Here is a 17,087-nt window from a genome sequence, read left to right on the forward strand (position 1 = left end):
TTAAAAATACCAAAGTGGTCAAAAATCATCTTTTTGAAAAGGTCACCTTAAGCATAACTATGCTATCCCTGTTTTAATGATCATTACTCTCTCTATATATACTCTATATTAATAATTCAACTTCCAATTCCACCAATATTAGATAAATGTAAATAAGCTGATATACTTTCTACAAAGCTATTCACCCTAGACAAATCAGTTTACCTTTCAAATTAAGCAAGACTACTCTGAAGACTGTAGAATTAAAAAACTAAAGTGAAATTAACCCTTGCCTGTACCTTCAGTCTACTTTAGACTATTAGGTATGTATACTACTGCCATAGAAAGCTTGAGCCACGGGGGGGGGGGGGGGGGGGGAGAAAAACCAGTATAGCTATGGGCCCTTTGGAATATAACTAAAATAGGCCTACTAGCTATCTACAAAATAGAGACACCCCCGCCAACTCTTCATCTGCACTATTCCAGCCTTTAGGTTCGTGATTAGTCAACAACTTGTTTGGCTTTATATGTTAACTCTCTTTTTAGCTACCAGGTTCCAGATGCTAGCATGATGCCAACCAGACTTCCCTGAATAGACAACCCCACAAATGTGTCCTGGAGCCCTGCCCCACTAGGGAAAGAGAGAGGCAGGCTGGGAGCATGGATCCACCTGTCAACACCCATGTTCAGCAGGGAAGCAATTACAGAAGCCAGACCTTCCACCCTCTGCATCCCACAATGACCCTGGGTCCATATTCCCAGAGGGATAGAGAATAGGAAATCTATCAGGGGAGGGGATGGGATACGGAGTTCTGGTGGTGGGAACAGTGTGGAGTTCTACCCCTCTTATCCTATGGTTTTGTCAATGTTTCCTGTTTATAAATAAGAAATAATTTAAAAAAGAAAGCTTGAGTCAGTCTTCTCTTTCTACCAAAGCTCATGATCCTCTCTGAAATCTGCATATCTATATATGAATGAGTTATGCACAGAATTTTTGAAAACAAAGTCTTTTAAAATGTATGTTATTAACGCAATGTATTTTTAAAAAGTCCATTTATGTCAGTATGATTGATAGTAAATATACAACCAAGATCTAGAGAGTGACCCATCTCTATGGAAAAACATATTTAGTGATAACTTTAAAATTTTCTGTATACAGATTGTTCACCCATATTTATTTTTTTAAATCCAAATTCAACTATGATGTCATCTCTTACATATTCATTTCTCTTGGTAGGTGAAGTCAATCAGTTCTCTAAAACTGGGTTAGAGATCAGCAAGAGAGCTCACTTGGATAGTATGCTTGCTTTGTCGTGGTCCTGAGCCAGGATCGAGCCTGACTCCCCTACTGCACTGAGGGAAATTTTGGTTCTGCAGAGTGTTTCTTTCTGTCCTCCTATCTCTGTACCTGTCTTTCTATATGAAAATGTCAGCCAGGAGTGGCAAAGTCACAGTGACAACCAAACAACAATGAGAATGGATCACATCCTCTGTAAAGTAGGATAAGGAGACTCAATTGCAGAATCATAGCAAACACTCAGGACTTTTACCTCTAGAATAGTAAGAGCAGTGAATTTGAAAGTACAGAAAGTCCTAATTGTGTATCCAATAACTGTGTTTGAGTAGGTCTAATACAAGCATAATTGCTGCCTGAGATAACCTCATGTAACTTGAAAGAAGTAAACAAATTTCAACAAGTATATATACATAGAAGAACAATATATATATATATATTCTTCTTTATAATGTGTAATGGAAAATAAAAATCCATAGTGTTTTAAGTCTATATATTTTTAACTGACAGTTTAAATAACAATACCTTTAAAAGATCTGAAACTGAAATTTTAAAAAGTCAAGCAGGAGATATATATACATTTAGGCTGTTTCAAAGAACGTTACAGAAGCATTTTGTACTCCAACAAACACAAGAAGTACCATAGTTGTGAAAATGAATCCAATGCAAATTTCATAGCTTAAACTGTCATTACCTAACACACGTTTACCATGTACCAGCAGTTGTGAACATGAATCTGATAGTTTACAGTTTAAATTGTCATTCTCTAACACATAATGTTTAGCATGTTTCATAGAACTAAAAAAAATGCTATTAGTAAATACTACCTACATATTGGTAATAACAGACTTCCAGTTTATTTTCTTCATAGAAAGAATGAATTTTTAGTAATTCATTCAATAATCAAAACTGAGGAATTTAGCGAGGGCTTCATTCTTCAACTTCTACTTTCAGTTAATTTATACAATTAAATATCTAACATAATCTAACCAATTAGAAATGCAATTGACTAGTGAATTATGAAATATAGTTACTGAGTATCGAACACAACTTGTTTAAAGTTCATGTGAATATTTTTACAAGAATTTATGTCTGCAGTGAAGTCCTGGTGACAAAAAAAGAAAAAGAAAAAAAGACTCTAGAAATAGATGTGCAAATGGAGTTGGAGAGATCACAGGGTAGTGAACCAGGACAGCACCACCATGTGCTGAAGCTGAACAATGTGCGGGGGGGGGGGGGGGTGTGTGGGTGGACGTGTTTCCTCCCTATATTTTGATGAAACTTGGGCCTTACACAGACAGGCGTGATTTCAGCACTCCTGGCCACTTTTTCATTCAGAGGGAGGAGGAGAAAAAGGAGAGGGAGAGGGGGAAGGAGAGGGAGAGAGAATAATGCTAAAGCACCTCCTGTGTCATGTCAGGAATTACAGAATAGTGTCTATTTCTTTGAGAGAATTAAGAGGGCTGCAAATCAGAAGAACATGTCTGCTTGAAGGCTGAACACAAGCCCATATCCCCATCAGGATCTTGGCTACATGGCCAAAAAAAATTTACCCGATTGTGTCAAGTTTGTGGATGAAAACTACACATCACAGAAGGAGGTGTTTACTCACCAAATGTGTAGCAATTTGAAGATAATGAAAAATTATAACAGTAATGGATTATAAAACAAAAATCTTAGTGATACTAAGAGAAAACTGGAGAAAGGGGACATGTCTTTTGTTTAATTATTTATTCCCTTTTGTTGCCCTTGTTTTTTATTGTTATAGTTATTTTTGTTGTTGTTATTGATGTCACTGTTGTTGGATAGGACAGAGAGAAATGAAAAGAAGAGGGGAAGACAGAGAGGGAGAGAGAAAGACACCTGTAGACCTGCTTCACCACTTGTGAAGCGACTCCCCTGCAGGTGGGGAGCCAGGGGCTTGAACCGGGATCCTTATGCCAGTCCTTGTGCTTTGTACCACGTGGGGTTAATCCACTGTGCTACCGCCCAACTCTCTGGACATATGTCTTTATACAAACTGCCACTTAATAAACGTAAAGGAAATGACAGAACTGAAAAATTACCATTCGTGTGGCAACAGTGTAGTAAGTACTTCAGGGACATCAGTGGTCCTTAGAGTCACTTGAAACATGACACTGGAAAAAGATCTGCAGTGTCTCAAAGTATCTTCAGAGTATTCCAAAGAATTCTCCAAAGATTACGTATTAATTTAATGGGAAAGAAAGCATCTTTCTAACATGGAAATCTGAAGATATAACTTCTCCACATAGCCAAATTAGCATATTCAACAATGAGTCAAAATGAGCTTAAATATCTCCAAACCTAATGCAAAGAAATGTGGTGGGGTTCTTCACAAAAGGGACTAACCTGAAACTATGAATGAAGAAAGACCAGAAAAAATTAGATCATAGAGCACTTTCATGTAAGCCTGGACTCCTCAAAACTGCTGATGTCATGAGAAAGAAAAAGACAGAAACTGAAGAGCAAATGAATAGTAAATGCAAAGTGAGGCTGCAGAGTTAAAAACAAAAATTTATAGAGTAAATGTACTAGAGCAAATGAATAGTAAATGCAAAGTGAGGCTGCAGAGTTAAAAACAAAAATTTATAGAGTAAATGTACTAGAGCAAATGAATAGTAAATGCAAAGTGAGGCTGCAGAGTTAAAAACAAAAATTTATAGAGTAAATATACTAGGCTAACTGTAAAATCTGATTATGAATGATAATCAGACTTTTTTTTACACAATGATCAGAATTGCATTTCTCAAGTGTGATAATAGTACTACAATTACATAATGGAGGCTTTGTATGGTTTCAGGCCACAACTATACTGATTTAGAGGTGCAATGTCATCAATGTCTGCAATTAGCTTCAAATGGTGAAGAAAAAAAAAAAAATCTGTGTAGGTCTAAGTATAAAAGACAGAAAACAGTGGGGAGGGAGACTAGTGAAGGAAGTTGATGCTAGGTTTATTAACGTTTTTAAAATAAAATGTTGGGGAGGGGGAAACGTGCTTTTTTTTTTTTTTTTTTTTGGTATTCCCTTGTTAGTACACAGTTCACAGTGGAAGGAGATACAGTCCAAAGGTACAGACATGGGAAATGCTACCTATTTTAATTAGGAACCTGCCTTGTTGAAACTAATAGAAAATAAGACTTCTAACAAAATGAGTGAAAATCTGGAAAAGCCACTGTAAGTATGAAGCAGCTGCAAAACATTCCCTCACACGAGGAAGCTGACTGTCTGTGGCTCACTGGTTTCTATTAAGATGAATAGGGGCTCTCCAGAGTTTTAAGTCATATTGAAAAACTGACACAAACTCAGTGTTTCTTCTAATCACTGAGAGCTATTCCATGAAAGGTAATAGCCAAAGTTTAAATAGGAATGTTTACGATTTCAGTCAACATAAATCTAGGCATGTTGAAACACTGCTACAAACTAAACGTAAAGAAATTAAATTGAAAGGAAGCTATATTTCTACAAGTAAAATCTCTTACTTGTCTAAAAGGAAACCTGCACCTTTGGAAGTAAAAGCCCATAAGGAGTTTGAAAATATTTGACCTACCTCTCCATGATTGAAAAAGAAACACAAAACTGTAACCAGGCCTCCTAACCGGCTGCCACTGGAAAAGAGAACAAGAAAACATAACTCAAACAGAAACCCTAGTGAACTCTGAGAAGACCTTGAAATAACAGCTTAATAATCACCTCGTGCCTCAAAAGTTTAGCCACGCTACAACTTTGCTATGCTTATCTTCAAAAGAGCTTATTGTGTTTCTTTTAAGTTTCATTTTAAAAAAAAAGTCATTTTCCGCCTTCTCAGTATATATAGATAAAAATACAAACTGACAGGAAATAACACAATTTCTTACTCGTCATGTTACTGTGCTGCAAGCAACCTGATTTTCATTTTCTTTCTTCTTATTAAGAACCGTACATTTCTTTGTGTCCTTCAGCATTCCTCTATTTTTCCTTGGCACACTTGGTTACTACTTAAGAGAGGGCAGCGGAGAAAGTGCCAAGCAGGTCATAAAGTCCATCATTATAGTGCTGGAAGGGACCCCTTGCTCTTAGATAAAGTTTTATCTTTCTTTTTTTTTTTAACTTGTGAAATAAACACACAGCTGGACTTGTAACTCTCGCCTAGGATCACCATAGTGTCATTAGTAATGCCAATAACTGAAGCTTTACTTGGCTCAAGTAAGAATAAAACACCACCACCACCACCCCCCGCCTCCTACTCTCCACCCATTGTGGCCAGAGATACCTAGCAGGGGGGATGAAGGTTGTTTTAGGTTTCATCACAGCCTTCATCTTTACACTTGAGATCTCATTTCCTAGTTCACGCTACTCTCTCATTATTTCACTCTTTTCCATCGAGCAAGTGTGAAGATGACCCAAGAGGTCAGAGAGATGGCAGAGAATCAGACACAGGTATATTCTGAATCATCCTGTATTTATTCTTAGGGACATGGCAACGAGGACACACCAAGGGAATGCGTGAGATATCCCGGGTAACCCAGGTAGGAGCGCAGGCACCCTCCATAGGTTTGATAGACTTTAATGTAATCATGCTTCTACCTTCCCTCTGAAGTGTGTTCCTTTTCTAATTAAGAAATTTGGGGAGTTAATGTAAAATTCCTTTTCTTTTTTAAAAAAAGTTTCATTATTATCTTTATTTATTTATTGAATAGAGACCATCAAAAATTGAGAAGGAAGGGGGAGTCAGGGAGGATGAGAGACAGAGAGACAGCTGCAGTCCTGCTTCACCACTTGCAAAGCTTTTCCCCTGCAGGTGGGGCCTGGAGGCTTGGAACCTGGGTCCTTCTGCATTGTAACATGTGCGCTCAACCAGGTGTGCCATCACCCGGCCCCCTAACATTCCTTTTCTAAGATGCAATGAAACAAAGAAGAATCAAAATTAAAATTAGGTCATTGACTCTACCTACAATAGCCAATGTATGGAAATGACGAAAATGCCCGAATCCAGATGACTGGATAAAAAAAAGTTCTGGGATATATAGTCAATGGAACAGGACTCCACAATGAAAACTGACGAGATTCTTTTTGTTTGTTGTTGCTGCTGTTTTGGTAGAGAGACAGACAGACAGACAAGTTGGCACTAAAGCTTTCTTCACTGTAGCGGGATCAGAGCTCAGACCTTGGGGCATCATAAAGTACCGCACAATCCAAGCAAGCTATCTTGATGGCCCAAAAAGGATGAGATTGTGCCATCTGAAGCAGAGTGGGTGGATCTGGAGGTGATTATGCCAAGTACAAGAGGTAAAAGACCAGAGGTAGAAGAAACAGAATATATGACTAGGATAGACATCAAGCTCCGGCATTTACCCTCAAAGTGGAGAGCTCTGCTTCACTAAGGAGGCAGGTTTTCTGGTACATGTTCAAAAGTCTTCATAACTAGGAGGGGTAGGTAAAATTCAGTTTATTCTACATGGATACTGCAAGTTACAATCAAATGTGGTGAACTGCAATAAAATAAGCATTCCCCATATCAATTAATTTTACCAAACAAAAAGATATACTGCAGGCTGGGGAGACAGCATAATGGTTCTGCAAAAAGACTTTCATGCCTGAAGCACCAAGGGTTCAATCCCCAGCACCACCATAAGCCAGAGTTGAGCAGTGTTCTGGTCGGTCTCTCTCTCTCTCTCTCTCTCTCTCTCTTTCTGTCTAGCTCTCTGTACCTTTCACTCTATCTCTCTCATTAAATAAGTCAAGTGAAAAAAATAAAATAAAATAAAGATATAATGCAAACACACTATTTTTTTCCCAACTGAGCAGTTGACGTATCAGCATTTTCTAGTAGTTAAAATACTGTTTCTTCTACAAAATTACCACCAGCCGTCAGAGAACATAAAAACTCCCATTGTCAACAAGGGCAACAAAAGGGTGGGGAAAAAAAACTCCCATTGTACAATTTTAGAGCATTCTTAGCTTGCTAAACATCTACCACATGCACTCCCACTTCTCACTCACCTTCTGAGTGAGGCTCTTTCCTTGGAAGGGAATTTTTTAAAAATGTAACAAATCTCAAAACTACTTTCAAGCTCTCACATTTATCAGTTCTATAATTCTCTTCTTTCCTCTGTAAGTGACACAGATTCAAATCAATAATCACAGTTTGGTAGCTCCATTTATGAGTTCTTTTTTTTTTTTTTTTTTTACATCTCTATTTACCAAAAAAAGGTGAAACAGGCAGAAGTTCAATATGAAAAGAGAAAAAAAATAAATCATGGCTCATTTAAAAACTATCCTAAATAACTGGCTATATTTTCTTGTGTAAATGCTTAAAAATAATGATTTAAAAATAACTAAATTTAAAATTTGTTCCAGTCTCAAGTGTGAAATGTCTAAAGAAACACTCAACAGCCCAATCAGGCATTCATATATATATACGTCATTTTTTTGAGGGGTAGGCAGTGTGGTTAGGGGCTAAAGAGCCACTGGTCCAGACGGGGTAGGTTCCTGGTTATATGCTCAGCACCATCGTATCATGTCAGGGTGGCTTCTGCTATGACCTAGCTGCCACACTGCTTCCTGTGATGCCCTGTAGGATTTAACACCCTGTAGCTTCCTCCCTGCAGGGTCCTCAGCGTCAACACAGACACTTCTTCACCCTTCCTGCATTGAAGCCTCATTCTCCTCCAAGGAAACACTTCTCCCATTTCTATGGCATGCTGCTCTATGGTTCAAGGGCATCTGGTGAGCCAGGAACCACCAGACAGTTCTCCTGGGCCTTGATTGAATCCTTGTCCCCCTGGATTAATTTCTTTGATTTGTTCTTTTCACAGCTGTCATCTCACAACATTCTCCATAGTAATTCATAGCTGGTTTTCTTCCTGTAGGCACTCATAGCTTCTTAACTCTGTCCAGTACCACTGAGAAAAGCTTATCAGAGTGCAACTGTCTCTGCTCTAAAGTTAGACAACCAGAACTGCCTGTCAATCAAACCTCTGTCTTACAAATAATCTCTCTACTTCTCTCCATTCCGTGTCTGCCATTCTAGTTCAGAACAGCATTCATCCTCTTCTGCAAGACAGATCTTCCTAGATGATGTCATTACATCCCAGCTTGTTCCCTGTGTGAATTCACATTGCATATAGTGTCATATAAATAAATAAACAGATAAACCCAGGGGCAAGTGTCTCTCTGTCTCCCTCCCTATTTATGTCCTCTCCGCTTGGCTTTAATATATATATATATATATATATATATATATATATATATATATTAAATAATAAAAATTTTTTAAAGATATATATATATATTAAATTTTTTTTATTATTTATTTTCCCTTTTGTTGCCCTTGTTTTACTGTTGTAGTTATTATTGTTGTTGTTGATGTCATGCTTGTTGTGTAGGACAGAGAGAAATGGAGAGGGGAGGGGAAGACAGAGGGGGAGAGAAAGAGAGACACCTGCAGATCTGCTTCACCGCTTGTGAAATGACTCCTCTGTAGGTGAGGAGCCAGGGCTCGAACCCGAGTCCTTACAATGGTCCTTGCACTTTGCGCCATGTGCGCTTAACCCACTGTGCTACCGCCTGACTATATATATATATATTTCTATGTGCCTCCATGACTTTCTAATCCTATCTCCTGGCCCTAGGCAGATACTACTGAGGCTGGGCAACAAAAGGGCTACAAGATGAGCCATCCCCCCACAATTTGATCTTTCGAGAGTATAACCCATTAGCAATTAAGTCCCACAAACCTTCTAACCTTCCACTCAGCTTTGACAAGCTGCTTCACTCTAAAATATAATTGCAGAACTAAAGGCTGTAAGAAACCATGGGGGGAAAGTGACTAATACAAATTCAACAGAGACCAAGTGGTAATAGAAACCATGTAAGAAGCACAAGAAGAAAAAAACAATTAAGATTGACTAATCTATATTCCTGCCTACCTCTAAGAATGAACCAGAGTAGCACTTGGCATATGAGATCCCCAGGATCCAATACCTCCTACTTCTAAGTTCTAAACCAAATCACTGTACCACCTCCATAGTGACGGAATTGAAAAGTTTCAAGTTCATTAGGAGAACTGGAAATCTCATAGGAAGGACAATAAAGCATAACATACAAAATAAAGGAGGAAAAAATCTATGAAAATTACATTTCAATCCAGATGTTCTAATATCTAAACAATAGTATGGGGGGGGGGGACACTGACGAAGAGAAAGTCATCATATAAAATCTGACGGTTTCCCCTAGAAGACTGTACAGAAGGACAGAGCTGTACAAAAGGACAGACTCCATAGAGTATCTGATAAAAGCAATCAAACACAAGCCACCACATCATCACTTTTAATACACTGAAATACAAAGAGAATCTAAAACTACTGGAGGGGGTTTAGGAAAACACAACTTTTAGAAAACTATCCGGACTCTTAAAAGACAGTAGAACAAGTCTGAAGAAAACTAAAATTCTATTATCAAAGTAACAGTCCAATGTATAAATAAAATCTCACCATAGTAGATAATGTCTGGGGCCAGGCAGTAGTGCAAGTCCTGGTTAAGTGCACACACTACAGTACACAGGACCTGGGTTCAAGCCCCAGGTCCCCACCTGCAGGGGGAAAGCTTCATAAGTGGTCAAGCAGGGCTGCAGGTGTCTCTCTGTCTCATTCCTTCTATCTTCCCCTTACCTTTCAATTTTTCTCCACCTCTATCCAATAGTAAATTTAATTAAAAAAAAAAAAAAAGATAATCTCGCTCTTTTTTTAAATTTTAAAGGTTTATTTATTGAGGGAGGAGCAGAGCACGGATAAGCACACGTGGTCCCAATAACTGAAACCTGGGGTCTTGGGCATGCAAGTCCTGCACATTACTCTCTGAGTTCCTGCCCAACAGCTGGACAAATACTTCTTGAAATGAACTCCATGCCCTCCTGGAGGGCTGCCTAGAGATGTAAGCTGTCAGAAGGAAAGCATAAACAAGTCTACGCCTACAGGATTCAAGATGACAGAGGCCAAAAGCAGCAAGATGAGAGGGTGAGCCAGCCAGAGGGCTCCAGAAAGGAGATGGTGGTGAAGGAGGTGAGTTAGTCAAAATAATGGAGTTCATACATTTGGCGAAGTATAAAGGAAGTGTTTTCCACTTTAGTGGGAGATGTGAATTATCAACACATGGAAATCAAAATGTTAGATAATAATTAACGGCAAAATAGATTTAGACTAACAAGCGTGTGCTACTTGACTCAGCATTGAGCAATATTTTCATGAACCTGGTTATGTAGATATGAACTGCTGATTTATATGGTAAAATCAATCACTCAAGCTTCAAAGATTTGGAAAAAAAAATGGAAAGGAGATAGGGCAGACAAAACTGCCAGTGTTTAGTTACGGAGTCAAATAAAGCCAAAGTCATGTATATTCATACAAAATTCTGAAAATTACATTTAAAAACATTCTGGTGAGTGAGGGTGGATAGCATAATGGTTATACAAAGAGACTCTCATGCCTGAGGATCAGAAGTCCCAGGTTCAACACCCCACACCACCATAAGCCAGAGCTGAGCAATGCCCTGGGGGAAAAAAAAAAAAAAAAAGCAAAGAAAGAAAAAGAGAAGACTATAGACAATAGACCCATTTGACTGCTAAATACAGTAACTGAAAAAAGTTACATAAGATGATTTGAGGGCTTGTTAGTACTTGTCAGAAACTCAGGGGGAAAAAGTCTTAAAAGTGTTCTGCTTCATTAAAACAGATGTTCTTATTTACTACCAAAGGAAATAAAGCAGTATTTTTTTTTATTATTAACTTTGGCTTAAGAAACTTTTCAAAAAGCAGAGTGAAATATCACAAACTCTTAAACCATCCAAAACTATGGTTTCATAGGCGCAACTCCATATGGATGCGGAATTGAGATGTACAATCTCCAAAATAGACATTCATGGAAACAGAAATACCACTCTCAGTATGTTACCTTTCGTTCCAATGTGTATTTAAAGCATCAATAAAATTAGCTGAAGAAGAATTAACTGATGGAATTGAGAATGACTGCAAAGTCACGCGTAAGAGAATGCAAAGTGAAGCCGGATACTGATCCAGGCTAATATTACAAACAAAGAAGAAACCGTGACCTATCAATCACAAACAATGTGGACAAGAGTAGCAAAGCCATGGAAACCTCAGACTCCACAGAGAGCCAACTATTTCATAAAAGAGAAAACTAAGTTTAAATTATTCTAAGTAACATTTAAAAAAACATTTTAGGTCAATCTTTCAATGAAATATAGTATTGTTCTCTTTGAAAAGAGAATAAGCAGCTCTTTCTCCATTCCTTAAGATCTTTAGCTGTAAATTAAAGGTGAGGATAAATGAATCGACTATTGAAAAAACATTTCAAATGTATTCATAAAGAAAGAAGACTGCAACAGTTGAAAGCCTGCACTCTGCAGCCTCTGTCTTTGTTAAAATAACGACTACAATAAGCTAGCTACATGAACTTGGGAAAGGCATTAATGCACCAGTTCCTTCATCTGCATCGATTATTTCACAGAGTCACCTAAGAACTGAATCAGTCTGTGACTACATAGAACTTACACTCAAGCCTGGTACATGCTAAGTGGTATATTTTTATACAAAGGAAAGTAATAAAAATGGAATAAAATTTCCTTCATAAGTAAAGACTGAAACCTTCAAAGGGACTAGTCTTGATGAGTCCACTGAGGAAAAAGGCAGTTTGACAATGATGCCTTTCATATAAGGCCACCACGAGGTAAGGTTTTTGTTGTTTGTTAGTTTGTTTTTTAATTATTTATTTATTCATGAGAAACATAGGAGGAGAGAGAAAGAACCAGACATCACTCTGGTACATGTGCTGCCAGAGATTGAACTCAGGACCTCATGCTTGAGAGCACAATGCTTTACCCACTGAGCCACCTTCCAGACCACTGTTTTTTTTTTTTTTTAGCTATGTATTTACATCATGCAATTAAAGATGTTTTCTGAAGGGAGGCACAGTCCTAGTGACTAGAAAACATTATAATAATCTAGGTGACTTGCAAACATTATAATAATCTCAGGAAGGTGACAGTGTCTAACTCATTTTGATCTTCTCCTTCCTGTCCTTCCACTTCTTAGAAATTCTACAACATTTCCTTTCAGTTAGTCTGGCAAGATACTTCACCTTCCAGTTACAACTTTGAAAAAAAATTTTTTTTTTCTGTATTTCAGTGTATGTCCAAAGGGAAACTGAAAAAATGACAGTCACTTAAGTTCTCCCTACATCATGTATTCAAATTACATGAAAATTTGGTGTTCATAAGTTCTGCCTACAATTTAGACATCCCATCCAAGGCTTCACTGTGCCCTCCACTCATATCATGAAGCCTAGGATCAGTGCGCCTAAGGTAGCTTAGCATGGGAGATGAAGGCCAGAAGATATAAAAAAGTAGGTTAGAAGATGCCATCATAATTCAAGGAAAAACACTGTCAGTATATTCAGAAAAGGTTGAATCCATGCAACAGTAATATTCAAATATAGTATCAAAACAATGACATTTTCAAACATTCAAAGTATCAAAGTAAACTGACCTCCTAGCAGCCCAGGAAATAGTTCACCTGATAGAGGACACTTCTGCTAGACCCCTAAGTGATCCTCTTCACGTATCTGTCAGCGTGGCCCCGATACCTTCATTTTAGGCCCCATTTCTAAGGCTTGAAGAAGTCCTGTTTAGCTATTTCTGATGAGGGTTCCTCACACAAGGGGAAAGAAGTCTTGGAGAGAACTTTCCCCACTCAGATTCAGTATCTACTACTTTTCCAATATAAGCCTTCATGGTTTCTCTACTCACCTAAGAGCTCATAAAACCTCCAGAGCCTTTGGTTCAAGGCTTCCTCAAGAGTAAAATTATACTCGTAACTGACCCACCTGACTCACCAGTGTAAGTGATAAAAGGCCTAGTTAACTTTTTTTGTCCAGAGCACTGTTCAGCTCTGATACGTATGTGGTGCTGCAGGAGTCTGAACCTGACTCTTTGGAGCCTCAGGCAAGAGAGTCTCTTGTATAACCATTGTGCTATCTACCCGCCTGTTAACTCTTTCATCCTGATATGGGGCCCTAATTAGCCACCCCTACACCTGGCAACTCCGTGGCCCTCTCCAGGATAGTGAGTTCCTAACATTCACCTGGAGCTCACTGCCCACAGACCTTGTTCTGTTATCTTCCCCTAGGAACTCTCATCTAATAATGGCAACACTGCCCCTTCCTTGAACGTCCAGGTCTGTGCTGTCTATTTTTTTCAAAAACTAAACAATATGCCATATTTAAGAGTGTGTGTGTGTGCAACTTATTTTTAATAAAAAGGAGAAAATTACCTAATATTATGATGTTGTTTCCTTTGAAGTATGGGGGAAGAGAAGGAAGTGCATTAAGGAGGAATTTTAAATGACCGCCAAGTTTCTGGTAATGACTAGTAATTTATTTTATTGTTACTGTCTTTATCTGGGTAGAGACAGCCAGAAATCAAGAGAGAAAGGGGTGAGAGAGAGGGAGAGAGACAGAGAGAGACACCTGCAACACTGATTTACCACTCACAAGGCTTTCCCCCTGCACGGGCCCTTGTGCTTTATAATGTGAGTGCAACCAGGTGCACCACCTGGCCCCCATAACTAATAATTTCTTAATGTGAGTAGTGAATGACACAGGAATTCACTTCCTTGTTCTTTTAAATGCATGTAAGGATATTATCTCTATCTTACTCTCACCTCTCGATTTCTCTGTCCTATCAAAAAAAAAAAAAATCAAAAAATGGCCTCAGGAGCACTGGATTCATAGTGCAGGCATGAAGCCCCAGCAATAACCCTGAAAGCAAAATTAATTAATTAATTAAAAAATAAATAAACTTCCAAATTTAAAAGGTCAAACTCAACGTTGTTATAAATTCCTAATTGGACTACTAAACAATCTCAGTTCTTATTTTCTAGTATTTTATTTATTTTATTTTATTTTATTTTATTTTATTTTATTTTATTTTAAGAGAATGATACAGAGAAAGACAGAAAGAACAGAGCCCTGCTCAGCTCTGGCTTATGGTGGGGCTGGGATTGAACTGAGGCCTCAGAGCCTCAGGCATGAGAGTCTACTTGCATAACTATTTTTTCCCTATCATTTATTTATTTTCTTATATAATTTTAGAAATATTGCTCAAAAACTGGGTCAGTTACAAAATATCTACATAAAACATGCTTATATTTTGTTAGCAAGATAAGAGTCATTAACACAACTTAGTAATGAGAGGTACACTCCTTTATATATTACATATACAGTATGTAAATTTTATGCTCAAGTGCCTCTGAATATTTAAAATGTGACAAATATCCCTGCCATGCTCTATTTAATTCTCTAAAAATTATTTTCAGTTTGGCTCGCCACACCAATAGTGAAATTATCCACACAGGAAGTAATTTTAATCTCAAAGCTGATATGTGAAAAATACCATTGTTATGAAACTTAACCATTACATTACATGATGCCACTATTTTATTGTCCTAGTATATTATTCTAAGCCCCACCACAATATTCTCAGTAAGTAATCTTACCTTAAGTACGTGCCATATATGAAGAATAATGCCATCATTAGTCCATTTAAAATAAAAATTACAGCCACATAAAAGCATGCAGGATCTCCCAATCCTTTAAAAGCAAACAAAACAAATATTCTACGTATCAACCACTTTGTGTGTGTCTAAAAATTTCCAGTAAATGTATTTATTTTGAAAATACTTGCCAGCTATATTTATTTAATAGTTGCCTGGATTCACTCATATCTGCACAGACTACATGACTATGGATAGAGCATAGCCAAGAACAGGTAAGAGCCGTAGCTGTTTTAAGAGGGCTAAAAATTCACTGACACTCTCCCTCCTTATAGAGCTATATAGTCTTTGTTCTGATTTTTGTTTCTACTTTACTGGAGGGCTGGGGGCGGGGGTGAGGGGGGTAACAGTTTACAATATAGTTGTTGACTCACAGCATAATCTCTCCTCTCCCCATAATGGGTGTCTGCAAGTGTGGCTGTTTCAACGGAACAGGACAGAAGCTTGAAGTATTTGACTTCTGAAGCTAGGTCATAAGAGGCATGCATTGTCCAGCTTGGAGCCTTGAGCTTCCACGTAAGAAGCCCGACTATCATGCTATACTAAAGCGTAAGTTAATGGGAAAGGAGACATGTACTTACTCCAGCGGACGGCTGAAAATGAAACCATCTAGCTGGCGGTCAAGCCAGCTAAGGAGCCAGAATGTGAACACACAGTCCCTAGTTAGCTCTGGTCTTCTCAGTCACTTGAGTCTTACTAACAGAGGTCTCTGATAATCTGAAATCAATGCAGCCCTGATATGCCCTTCCCAATTGTAAGTCTGCTTACAGACTCAATATAATTGTTGTGATTTTTATCTTAAGTTTAGACACTATCACAGAAAGAAACTTACCTTCACAGCTTTCAATAGGACTGAGTCCTTCTCCTCTGGTCACCGTCCAACAGATCTTGGTTTGAACACCAATCATATCCATTATTTTGGTATAAATCCTGTACCAGCTGGCTAAAATTACCTGTTTTTGAAAAAAAAAAATAGGTATCATTAAAAAAGATATTTTCTATAGTTTCATACAAGAATATTCTTGAGATACTATGTAATTATTAAATTCTCCCTTCTGTACTATTTACCTGGTCACTTTTTAAGGAATCTGCATAGTCCCCCCCTGCAGGGGAGTCGCTTCACAAGCAGTGAAGCAGGTCTGCAGGTGTCTGTCTTTCTCTCCCCCTCTGTCTTCCCCTCCTCTCTCCATTTCTCTCTGTCCTATCCAACAATGACCACAACAATAATTAACTACAACACTAAAACAACAAGGGCAACAAAAGGGAATAAATAAATAAATATTTTAAAAAAACAATTCCTGCATGGATTCTTTGTTGGCTAGTCTTCAATTGTTCACTCATACATAAGAACGGGGTTGGGCAATGTGTCCTGGAGCTCAGCTTCCCAGAGACACACCTTACTAGGGAAAGAGAGAGGCAGACTGGGAGTATGGACCGACCAGTCAACGCCCATGTTCAGCAGGGAAGAAGCCAGACCTTCTACCTTCTGCAACCCTCAACGACCCTGGGTCCATGAGGGCTAGAGAATGGGAAAGCTATCATGGGAGGGGGTGGGTTATGGAGATTGGGTGGTGGGAATTGTGTGGAGTTGTACCCCTCCTACCTTATGTTTTTGTTCATTAATCCTTTCTTAAATAAAAAATTAAAAAAAAAAAAAAAAAAGAACAGGGGTGGGAACCTTTTTTCTGCCAAGGGCCATTTGGATATTTATAACATCATTTATAGGCCGTACAGAATAAGTGACTTAAAAATGAGCAGTTCTAACTGGAATTGGCGAATTGCACCAAAGTAAAAACTCTGGGGTGGATGGGGGGGGAGGGGGAGATAATACAGGTCCAAAAAGGATGACAGAGGACCTAGTGGGGGTTGTATTGTTATGTGGAAAACTGGGAAATGTTATGCATGTCCAAACTATTGTATTTACTGTTGAATGTAAGACATTAATTCCCCAATAAAAAAATTTTTAAAAAAAATTAGCTGGGTGGGGAGAATACAGATCCAAGAAGGATAACAGAGGACCTAGTGGGGGTTGTACTGTTATATGGAAAACTGGGAAATGTTATGCATGTACAAACTATTGTATTTACTGTCAAATGTAAAACATTAATTCCCCAATAAAGAAATTTAAAAAAAAAACAGCAGTTCTGTGGAAATAGCTCCTAGATTTGTGGAGTTTAGGGTCCCACCTGT

General features: G+C 38.2%; 1 protein-coding gene across 1 annotated transcript in view; it reads right to left on the reverse strand.

The window, feature by feature from the left end:
• DPY19L1 (dpy-19 like C-mannosyltransferase 1) overlaps positions 1 to 17,087 on the reverse strand; it is a 75,468-nt gene that overhangs the window by 37,426 nt on the left and 20,955 nt on the right. Inside the window, exons 5-7 of the mRNA XM_060195833.1 lie at positions 15,730 to 15,850; positions 14,841 to 14,934; positions 4,842 to 4,899 (exon numbers count right to left, since the gene is read on the reverse strand). Coding sequence (XP_060051816.1) covers positions 4,842 to 4,899; positions 14,841 to 14,934; positions 15,730 to 15,850 — 273 coding nt within the window. The remainder of the gene's footprint in view (positions 1 to 4,841; positions 4,900 to 14,840; positions 14,935 to 15,729; positions 15,851 to 17,087) is intronic.

Source organism: Erinaceus europaeus, chromosome 8 (assembly GCF_950295315.1).
Source record: "Erinaceus europaeus chromosome 8, mEriEur2.1, whole genome shotgun sequence".
NCBI lineage: Eukaryota > Metazoa > Chordata > Mammalia > Eulipotyphla > Erinaceidae > Erinaceus > Erinaceus europaeus.